This window comes from Bufo bufo, chromosome 4 (assembly GCF_905171765.1).
Source record: "Bufo bufo chromosome 4, aBufBuf1.1, whole genome shotgun sequence".
Lineage (NCBI taxonomy): Eukaryota > Metazoa > Chordata > Amphibia > Anura > Bufonidae > Bufo > Bufo bufo.
The window spans coordinates 169,362,299-169,374,437 of NC_053392.1; the positions used below are offsets into that span (position 1 = coordinate 169,362,299).

Below are 12,139 nucleotides of genomic sequence, written 5' to 3' on the forward strand. Positions count from 1 at the left end.
AAAGACAGGACCTATTATATCAGGGCCCTCTACATCATCCGGAAGTGAAGAACCTGCACCTGACAGCCTGGATTTTGAGAGGCGATTCTTCAGGTCCAGAGGTCTATCAGAACAAGTGATTGGGACTCTTTTAGCCAGTAGGAAAAAGGTCACCTCCAAAATCTATCTGAGGGTATGGAAGACCTTCCTTCGGTTTGCAGGGCCAGGCCTAGACTTGAGCTCACCCAACATTCCTTTAATTCTGAGTTTTTTTGCAGGAGGGCCTTAACTAAAACCTTAAACCTAGCACTCTTAAGGTCCAGGTCTCGGCACTGAGTGCTCTTTGACTTTAGATTAGCTACTCATCCCTGGGTCAAAAGGTTTATTAAGGGTTCCTCTAGACTATGTCCTACAGTTAAATCTAAATCAGCCCCGTGGGACCTTAACCTGGTGCTATCCATCCTAACCAAGGCCCCGTTTGAGCCCCTTGGAGACATCCCCTTAAAGATGCTATCCTATAAAACTGTATTTTTAGTGGCCATTACATCTGCCAGACGAGTAGGAGAACTATCCGCTTTGTCATCTTCCCCGCCATATACTCAGATTCTGGAGGATAGAATTGTATTCAAACCGGATCCTGCATTCCTGCCCAAAGTAGTTTCGGTATTCCATAAATCTCCGGAAATAGTTCTCCCCTCTTTTTGTCAGAACCCAAAGAATGAGGGGGAAGAGTCCTTTCATACTTTAGACGTGAGAAGGTGTGTCTGTGCATATTTACAGTCTATGAAGGGCTTTAGGAAAACCCCACAACTCTTTGTTCAGTTTCGGGTTCAGAACAGAGGCTCGAAAGTCACAAACCGTACCTTAGCCAGGTGTATCAAGAGAGCGATAGGTCTGGCATATTCACAGTCAGGTTGTCAGGTACCTTTGGATTTTTCAGCTCATTCCACTAGGGCAGTAGCCTCTTCCTGGGCAGAAAAAGGGTGCGCTACCATTGAGCAAATTTGTAGGGCAGCAACGTGGAGTTCCCCCGCTACGTTTTACAAGCACTACAGATTGGACCTTTCATCTGTGCAGGATATGTCTTTTGTGAGAAAGGTGCTGCAGGCTGTAGTCCCTCCCTAATAGTCATCTAGTCTAATCTCTCACAGGTGCTGTCATGGGGCGTAATTGAAATACTTAATTTACTCTTACCAGTAATATGTTTTCCATGAGCCCATGACAGCACCTACATAATTCCCTCCCTTAAAAAAAAAAAAGTATGTAATATACAGTATATTGCAAAAAAAAAAAGAGAAATCTATATATAAGTGTTGTGCCAAAGAGGAGATATGCCTGGGCATATATTTGGCGCAGTTTTCATTGTGTTGTTTTTTGCTTGTGTTCTTAGTTTCCCTGTATATAGGTGTATTGCTGGTCCCAGAAATCTTGTAAAATACTGAGTGGTGGAAGGAAGTGGACCAATTTAAAGATCTGGGAAGTTCCTGTTTCCTGTCCGGAAGGGGAGGATCTCTCACAGGTGCTGTCATGGGCTCATGGAAAACATATTACCAGTAAGAGTAATTGAAGTATTTTAAGCAAAATTTTTTGCGCACACACACAACATCTGCTTGTGTGCATCCTGCAACCACTGAGCGCTAACCAGTACCATACATTTTACTGATCATATCTTCTCAATTTTAATTCCTTTTTTTTTTTTGGTGTAGGAAAAAGCATCACCTACACACATCTGTGAATAAATAAAATGAATACACACTTTACACACTCCAATAAAAAATGTCTCATTCATCGCAAAAATAGTATTTAGCTGAGGAGGCATACGCCATAATTTCCTCTGATACTGTTATGGCCAGTGCGGGAGAAGAGGATGCCACATTCCTCTATTCCTCCCAATCATCTAGTGATGAGGGACCCTCAAGAGACTGCCCAGTACAACAGGCGAGGCCTCTCCCATAGTGATTAAATATGGGACGGTATGGAAGGGTATGATGTCAGCTTGTACAAATGTATTTATTTATTTTTATCACTTAACTCAGTACAGTAGTTTCTCTATGCCAAACTCAATAACGGCCTTAATATATACTGCAGATTTATTAACATCGATATTAATATAAGTGTAGTACAAAAACAGGACATGACCCCTATTGTTCTTTATCATAGTGGTTTGTGCACTGTATTACAGTGAAGCACTTGGCACTTGTGAAACTGCTTACATGGACTTTTCTTTCATTCATATGAGATATTTTTGGTTTGGGTAAGCAGATTCTTGGTTCAAACATGAATGTTTTGTGTGATTTGAGGAAGTGCAAACTGGCAAAAATACCTAAAAATGTAAGGAACCAAGGAATAAAGTTAAACATCTGGCTGTTTGCTCTGATATGCAATTAACCAGCTCATCTCCTTTCTTGCAGCTCCTAAATGAACTGAGCATGGTGGAAGCAGAGTTACTGTTGAAATCATCGAGCCTGGCAGGAAGTTACACAACTCGCCTCTGTCTGTACATTGTGGCCGTGCTCAGGCGGTATCATCCATGTCTAATTTTAAATCCTGAGCAAACAGCACAAGTTTTTGAAGGGTTTGTAATTTGTTCATTAAGATTATTACTAAAGTAATTCATTTTAGGATTCATACACACAAGTCAAGACGAGCGAAGATTTGAAAAATAATATTCGTCAGTTTAGCGAACTTCGTCAAGAAATTTGATTTGTTACTAATTACTTCATCACGAATCACTTTTCATTGTATGGAGTGGGCTCAATGACGGGGAGCGTCGATCGCACCGGGCCCCATTATTTAACCCCTCAGATGCCATGTTCAATATTGATAGCCGCATCTGGGACCCACATTCAGTTGCTTAGGGGGTAAATCCAGGGTTAAAAAAATATATTATAGTCACCTCATCCACTTGATCTCAGAGAGGCTTGATTGGAGAAAACCTGCCAAAGGACCTGCGGCGACCGTGAAGATGTCACCATGTGATTATGCTGGCTGCGGGCGGTGACGTCATCAGCAGCCAGCGTGATGACGTGGTGATCAAGTGGATGAGGTGAGTATAAATTTTTTTTCATATTCAGCCACCATTTTTGGAAATATTGATTTGTTACGATGAAGCGCGGGGAAATTCAGATTTGTGGTGAATTAAATTTTTGCTAAACTTCAAATCAATTTCCACTTTGGATGCTTCAATTTGCTCAACACTAGTGTTGGGCGAGCATGCTCAGCCAAATACTATTTCGGCTCGAGCATCGCGATGATCGGCACATCGCGGTGTTCGGCCGAATACTGCGTGTGCTCGAGCGCGATGCTCGAGTCTCCTCCCCGCACATTTGTTGACTGCTAATTAGCCAATAAACGTGCAGATAAGTACTGCCATTCACTGTAATGCTGTAGCCATGTTGGCTGCTGGCATTACAATGATTGGCTGGCCGCAACACGTCACCGGGTGCTGTATTAGTCAGGGAGAGCTGGAGAGCAGAAGGGAGAGATATTGTAGGGATTGAAATAGCAATATTTTAGCTTTTATACTTGTTATAGACCCAAAGGTCCTTTTAAGGACTATTGCGTGTGTCAGCAACATATATTTTTGCGCAACCTGCGCTAAATTGCTAAAACTTGTTAGAGACCCAAAAGTCCTTTTAAGGACTATAGTTGTATCTGGCAGCAATATATATTTTTAGGGCAACCTGTGCTAAATATCTTGCAATTGTTTGGCCACTGCAGACAGCGACATTATCTGTGCTACATCTCCTGTCTAACGTGTGCGCAGCTCAAAAATATCTGTGATATCCAGTGTACTTTTTACGTAGACGTGTCCGCTGAGGACAGTTACATTAAATGCGCTACATCTCCTGTATAACATTTGTATATCCGAAATATCAGTGATATTTAGTCAAATTTTTTTGCTGCTGGTGGCAGCGACATTACCTGCGCTACATCTCCATTATAATGTTAGCGCATCTGAAATATCAGTGACATTCAGTGTTATTTTTTTTGCCGCTGGTGACAGAGACATTATTTGTGCTATATCTCCTGTGTAACGTGTGCGCAGCCTAAAAATATCTGTGACATCCAGTGTATTTTTTCTGTAGACGGTGTCCGCTGCAGACAGTTACATTACCTGCGCTACATCTCCTGTATAACGTTCACCCATCCGAAATATCAGTGACATTAATTCAGTGTAATTTTTATTAGCCGCTGGTGACAGCGACATTACTTGCACTATAACTCCTTCTTAATGTGTGCGCATCCTAAATATCAGTGACATTAATTCAGTGTAATTTTTTATTATTAAGCGGTGGTGACAGCGACAAAGTATGTGAACCCTTTGGAATGATATGTATTTCTGCACAAATTGGTCATAAAATGTGATCTGATCTTCATCTAAGTCACAACAATAGACAATCACAGTCTGCTTAGACTAATAACACACAAAGAATTAAATGTTACCATGTTTTTATTGAACACACCATGTAAATATTCACAGTGCAGGTGGAAAAAGTATGTGAACCCTTGGATTTAATAACTGGTTGAACCTCCTTTGGCAGCAATAACTTCAACCAAACGTTTCCTGTAGTTGCAGATCAGACGTGCACAACGATCAGGAGTAATTCTTGACCATTTCTCTTTACAGAACTGTTTCTGTTCAGCAATATTCTTGGGATGTCTGGTGTGAATCGCTTTTTTGAGGTCATGCCACAGCATCTCAATCGGGTTGAGGTCAGGACTCTCCAGAAGGTGTATTTTTTTCAGTTTAAGCCATTCTGTTGTTGATTTACTTCAATGCTTTAGGTCGTTGTCCTGTTGCAACACCCATCTTCTGTTGAGCTTCAGCTGGTGGACAGATGGCCTTATGTTCTCCTGCAAAATGTCTTGATAAACTTGGGAATTAATTTTTCCTTCGATGATAGCAATCTGTCCAGGCCCTGACGCAGCAAACAGCCCCAAACTATGAAGCCCCCACCACCATACTTCACAGTTGGGATGAGGTTTTAATGTTGGTGTGCTGTGCCTCTTTTTCTCCACACATAGTGTTGCGTGTTTCTTCCAAACAACTCAACTTTGGTTTCATCTGTCCACAGAATATTTTGCCAGTACTGCTGTGGAACATCCAGGTGCTCTTGTGCAAACTGTAAATGTGCAGCAATGTTTTTTTTGGACAGCAGTGGCTTCCACTGTGGTATCCTCCCATGAAATCCATTCTTGTTTATTGTTTTACGTATCGTAGATTCGCTAACAAGGATGTTAGCATATGCCAAAGACTTTTGTAAGTTTTTAGCTGACACTCTAGGATTCTTCTTCACCTCATTGAGCAGTCTGCGCTGTGCTCTTGCAGTCATCTTTACAGGATGGCCACTCCTAGGGAGAGTAGTATCAGTGCTGAACTTTCTCCATTTATAGACAATTTGTCTTACCGTGGACTGATGAACAGCAAGGCTTTTGGAGATACTTTTATAACCCTTTCCAGCTTTATGCAAGTCAACAATTCTTAATTGTAGGTCTTCTGAGAGATCCTTTGTGCGAGGCATCATTCACATCAGGCAATGCGTCTTGTGAAAAGCAAACCCAGAACTGATGTGGTTTTTTTTATAGGGCAGGGCAGCTGTAACCAACACCTCCAATGTCATCTCATTGATTGGACTCCAGTTGGGTGACACCTCACTCCAATTAGCTCTTGGAGATGTCATTAGTCTAGGGGTTCACATACTTTTTCCACCTGCACTGTGAATGTTTACATGGTGTGTTCAATAAAAATATGGTACCATTTAATTCTTTGTGTGTTATTAGTTTAAGCAGACTGTGATTGTCTATTGTTGTGATTTAGATGAAGATCAGATCACATTTTATGACCAATTTGTGCAGAAATCCATATCATTCAAATGGGTTCACATACTTTTTCTTGCAACTGTATATACTATTTAATATGCGCAAGGCGAGCAGTAAGAAACGGGAAAGTGTCCGTGCTGCTGATGGTGCACGCAAAAGGCCGTGGCCCTGGGCGTGGTTAAACTGTTCCTGCTGCCAGAGCAGAAGAAGCACACTCATCCACGATACCTAGCTTCATGTCCCAGTTTGCAGGGCGGCGCAGGACACCACTCTCGAAGTCAGACCAGTGCGACCAGGTGGTCGGTTGGATTACAGCAGATAATGCTTCCAGTCGGTTAAGCACCACCCTGTTTTCCACAAAGTCCAGTCTCAGTAGCCAAGAGTCTGGTCAACAGAATCCTCACCCGATACTCCTTCCACCCACCATGGAGAGTCTTGGCAAACAAGTGATCCCACACTCGGATATTCCGAGGAGCTGTTTTCATCGCCATTCCTTAATTTGGGCCTCTCGCCAAGCCCGCTGGAAGAGGGACATGAGGAGGTCTTGTGCCCTGATTCCCAAACTCTGGATCATCCACAGTTAGAAGAAGATGATGGTGGGGAACGGCAATTAGTGTTTCACAAGGTGGATGATGATGAGACACAGTTGCCAATAAGTCAACCACAATTAGTGTCTCAAGAGGTTCATGATGAGGATGAGACACAGTTGTCAATAAATTAAGTTGTTGTTAGGTCAACATGTCAGAAGGATAACCAGAGTGAGGAAGTGGAAGAGGAGGTGCTGGACGTTAAAGTCACTGACCAAACCTGGGAAGGTGGCAAGCCGAGTGAGGCCTGCAGTACAGAGGGGGAGGGATCCGCAGCACCGCAACAGGCTGGAAGAGACAGTGGGGTGGCAAAAGGTAGAAGGCGGGCCACACAAAACAGGCCTGCAACTGTTCCCCGGAGCACCCCCTTGTGGCAATCTCCCTTGCCAAGGGGTATGTGTTTCGCAGTCTGGCGCTTTTTTGAGTAAAGTGCGGACAATAAAAGAATTGTCATTTGCAACCTGTGCCGTACCAAAATGAGCAGGGGTGTGAACACTAGCAACCTTACCACCACCAGCATGATCTGCCACATGGCATCAAAGCACCCTAATAGGTGTCTGTGGATCACACCACTGCCTCCTCTTCCCCTCTGTTATGTGCTGGCCAATCTCCTGTCCAAGACTGAGGCCCGGATGCCTCCCGCCATGCACCTGGAACTTTGTAAGCACCATCAGCTAGCACATCCACTTCTGTGTCCCAGTGCAGTGTACAGATGTCTATACCCCAGGCCTTGAACGAAAGCGCAAATACCCAGCCATCCACCCACAGACCATAGCGCTAAATGCACACCTTTCCAAATTGCTGGCCCTGGAAATGTTGCCATTTAGGCTTGTGGGCACTGAGGCTTTCCACAGCCTGATGGTGGCAGCTGTCCCCAGCCGCCAATATTTTTCACGGTGTGCAGTCCCAGCCTTACACCAGCATGTGTCCGGTACCCTCACCCGTGCCCTGACCAACGCAGTTATTGGGAAGGTCCACTTAACGACTGACACATGGACAAGTGCTTTTGGCCAGGGAGGCTACATTTCTCTGACGGCACACTGGGTGAATGTTGTGGAGGCCGGGAGCGAGTCGTACCCTGGGATGGCACAGGTGCTACCGACGCCAAGGATTGCGGGCCCTACTTCCATCAGGGTTTCCGCCACACCTGCATTAGTGGCTGCATCCCCCCTTCCCCCCCTCCGCCTCCTCCTGCACTTCCATCTCTGAATTATCCTCTTGCAGCACCATTCAGACATCAGTCAGTAGCTGGAACCAGTGGGGAAGCGGCAACAGGCCGTGCTTAAACTGATCTGCTTAGGTGACAAACAGCACACAACCGCAGAGCTGTGGTAGGGGATAAGGTATCAGACTGAGCTGTGGCTCTCGACACTCAACCTAAAACCAGGCATGGTTGTGTCTGATAATAGCCGTAACTTGGTGGCAGCTTTGAAGCTCGGCAAGCTCACACACATACCATGCCTAGCCCACGTGTTCAACCTAGTGGTTTAGCGGTTTCTCAAAACCTACCCCAATTTGCCTGAGCTACTAGTCAAGGTGCGCCACATGTGTGCCCATTTTTACGCAAGTCATCTTCAGTTTGCGCCGGTCTGGCAACGCTGCAGCAGCGCTTGCAATTGCCATCTCACCGACTGTTGAGCGGCGTGAGCACTCCACATTGCACATGTTGGCCAGGCTTTGTGAGCAGCAGAGGGCAGTAGTGGAATACCAGCTGCAACATGATCGTCGCCTTTCCAGTCAGCTTCCGTTCTTCACAAGCGACAAGTGGGCATTGATGTCTGACCTCTGTGAGGTTTTACACAACTTTGAGGAATCAACACAGATGGTGAGAGGTGATAATGCTATTATAGGCATAGCCATCCCACTTCTGTGTCTACTCAAACGCTCGCTGCTCACAATTAAGGCAGGCGCTTTGCATGTGGAAGAGGTGGAAGTGGGGGCAGAAAGTACACAGGGTGATAGCTAGACCCCCTCAGTTCATCTTCTCAGCACAAATTGGATGATGATGAGGAGGAGGAGCAGGAGACGGTTGCCTCTGCTACAGAGGATAGTACGCATGGAAGTTTTATTCCATCTGTTCAGCGTGGATGGGTAGAAGAGGAGGAAGAGGATGAGGAGATTGAGAGTCATCCTCTTGATGAGGACACCGAAGTCTTGTCTGTTAGGACTCTAGCACACATGGCTGACTTTATGTGAGGCTGCCTCTCCCGTGATCCTTGCGTTGTGGGAATTTTGGCCAACACTGATTACTGGTTGTTCACCCTTCTCGACCCCCGCTACAAAGAGAATTTCTCATCTCTCATTCCTGTAGTGGAGAGGACGAGCAAAATCGTGCAATACCAGAAGGTTTTTTGTGGAAACATTGCTCCAAAAATTTCCAGCTGACACTGCTGGCTGCAGAGTACGTATTTCCTTGGCCAACCGAGGAAGGGAGATGAGGGGAACACACAGCAGTTCCAACAGAGGCAGGGCAACACTCTCCAAGGCCTGAGACAGGTTTATGACACCCCGCCAGCACCCTCAACCTGATGCGCGGCCTAGTGTCACAAGGAGGGAAAAATTTTGGAAGATGGTGAAGGAGTACGTAGCAGACCTTGTCAGCATCCTCAGTGATCCATGTGTGCCTTACAACTATTGGGTGTCCAAGCGGGACGCGTGGCAAGAACTGGCGCTCTACGCCTTGGAGGTGCTGGCCTGCCCTGCGACCAGCATTTGTCAGAGCCGGTATTTAGTGCTGCATCCGCCTGTCAATTGAAAATGACCGGCTGACTCTTATAAAAATGATCAAGGCCTGGATTGCCCCTGACTTTTCTACTCCACCAGAGATAAAGGCACTAAATGTGGCTTTTATGGTGTATTGAATACACTGTATTCCCATGCACCCCTTCCACCACTAAAAAGGGTATATGGTTCAATCTCCCTTTTCTCCTCCTCCTCCATCATATCAACATGCTTATTAGGCTGCCCTCGCTCCTAATGTTTTAGAGGGTCAGCTCAGCAGCGGGCCCTCACCCATAATATTTTAGAGGGTCACCACCAGGCACTCAACTATAATGTTTTTGAGGGTCGCCAGCAGGCCCTCAACCATAATGTTTTAGATGGTCAGCTCGGCAGCAGGCCCTCACCAACAAAATTTTTTAGATGGTCAGCTCGGCAGCAGTCCCTCGGCCACAAATTTTTTTAGATGGTCAGCTCGGCAGCAGGCCCTCGCCTATAATGTTTTAGATGGTCAGCTTGGCAGCAGGCCCTCGCCCACAATTTTTTTTTTTATGGTCGGCTCGGCAGCAGGCCCTCACCCCTAATGTTTTATATGGTCAGATCAGCAGCAGGCCCTCGCCCCTAATGTATTAGAGGGTCATCAGCAGGTCTTTGCTCAGTCCTAATGTTTTTGAGGGTCACCAGCAGGCCAGCAATCATAATTTTTCAAGGGTGTGTATGATGCCCACCTTTTTGTGTAATAAACGGTGTATTGGAGTGCTGGTTCCTTGTAATTTTTGGAAGCCCTTTCCCTTAGTGCATAGGCTCTATGTGTGTAGGAGTCCCACTACCTGAACAATTGTAACACAATGTGAATGAGGCCCTCCTTTATCTGATATACAGGTTGTATCGGAGTGCTTCTTCCTTGTAATTTTTGGCAGCACTTGACTTTATACACAAGCAAATATACAGGAAAGAATGTTTTCTAACAATTTTTCCTCCGTCTTAAATCGATGCCTCCAGACATCCTCCCCATGCTGTTCCCGAACCATTTCAGTGGTGTTTCCATCAATTTCTGATCTTTTCTGATGTGAACCAGACACCCTCCCCTCTTCAGAGCACCCCCTTGTTGCTCCAATGTACACATTTCCATATGAATAAAAAGACAGATATCTCTGCAGCTGTTTAACATACAGACAAAAGAAAGGTATTGTTTAATCAGCATGATCAATCCTACCAGGTAGTATGCCTGGTTTAATAGGGTTGATCCTGCTGCCATAAACATGATCAACTTGAAAAATGGAATGTGCTCTATCATTGGGGCAACAACAACAACTCTTCTGTGGAGGTGGAGTGTAGTAGCATCAATGTGACACTGTTTAATCATAGTGGTCACCTTCAGAACAATGCAGAAGCCCAGTGTGATTTCTCAAGCTGTATTTTATCTTGCATAACTTTAACAACTTTTCTAAAATCAGTTTTGTGTAGTTTCTAAAATGGGGTATTTTATGAGTGGTTTCTATTATGTAAGCTCCTCAAAGTGACTTCAGAACTGAATTGGATCCTTAAACAAGTTGATTTTGGAAATTTTCTTGAAAATTTTAAAAATTGCTTCTAAAACTCTAAACCTTCTAACGTCCTAAAAAAATAATAACAACATTACCAAAGTGTTGCCAACATAAAGTAGAGATATGGTGAATGTTAATTAATAAGTATTTTTATGATGCATCTTAATAGCAGAGATATAAAAATTGACAAAATAGTGAATTTTTCCTTTTTTTTTTTTAACATTTGGGGTTTTCTTTATGAATATTAGCAAAACATATTGACTCAAATTTACCATTAGGCCCCTTGCAGACGAGCCTGTCCGGATTAGGTCCGGATGCGTTGCGTCTGCGATCAGGGAAAATCATGCGAGTGCATACGCAATATCAGTGAGTTTTGATTGCAATTGCGTTGCGTTGCTCAGTTTTTTCCGCGCAAGAAAAAAATGATTGTGGTACCCCGACCCGAACCCGAACTTCTTCATTGAAGTTCGGGTTCGGGTTAGGTGTTCTGTAGATTTTATTATTTTCCCTTATAACATGGCTATAAGGGAAAATAATTCCATTCTTAATACAGAATGCATACTAAAATGTGGCATGAGGGGTTAAAAAATTAAAAAAATTAACTCACCTCATCCACTTGTTCGCGCAGCCGGCATATTTTTCTTTCTTTTTCTTTCAGGACCTGCGAAAGGACCTTTAATGACGTAATCGCGCTCACCACGTGGTGAGCGCGGTGACGTCAGTGCAGGTCCTGCTGAATGAAGATAAATTGACTCCTAGCAACCATGCGTGAAAATCGCTCCGCATCCGCACTTGCTTGCGGATGCTTGCGATTTTAAAGCATCACTTGTGCGCCCCATAGAAAATAATGCGATGCGTGAAAATCGCAAGCATCCGCAAGCAAGTGCGCAAGCAAGTGCGCAAGCAAGTGCGCAAGCAACGCTCATCTGAACAGCCCCATTGAAGTGAATAGGTCCGGATTCAGTGCGGGTGCAATGCGTTCATCTCACGCATTGCACCCCCACGGAGTTCTCACCTGTGTGAAAGGGGCCATAACATGACATACAATGTGCCACGAAAAAACATTCTCAATTATGTCTTGGATAAGTAAAATCATACCAAACTTATTACCACATAAAATGACACATATCAGATTCGCACCATTAGGCTTGGTCAGGAAGGGAGTAAATGACTTGGTCTAGAAGTGGTTAAATAAAGTATGTCAACTGATTTCACATAAAAAGTTAGACTGGTGTACTGGGGGAGCTTATGAGTTTGGAGTTCAAGAGCTAAACTCAATCTCTGCCCACATAGACTAGTTAACCAGCTCCTTTCAGTGCATCTCCTCCCCTGCTGCGTCCCGCTCTGCTTAGTATAAACTACACTTTCCCTGGTTCTGTGGTAAAATAATCAAAAACCTGCAAAAGGAGTTGACACTGTAATTCCGCACAGAAACTGCTACTGAAAGATGGAATCACTTTTCCTGCAGAATCCCGAAAAGCCCAG

General features: G+C 44.5%; 1 protein-coding gene across 1 annotated transcript in view; it reads left to right on the top strand.

The window, feature by feature from the left end:
* The window catches only part of MED12L (mediator complex subunit 12L), a 692,480-nt gene that overhangs the window by 494,060 nt on the left and 186,281 nt on the right, over positions 1 to 12,139 (top strand). Inside the window, exon 19 of the mRNA XM_040429951.1 lies at positions 2,391 to 2,554. Coding sequence (XP_040285885.1) covers positions 2,391 to 2,554 — 164 coding nt within the window. The remainder of the gene's footprint in view (positions 1 to 2,390; positions 2,555 to 12,139) is intronic.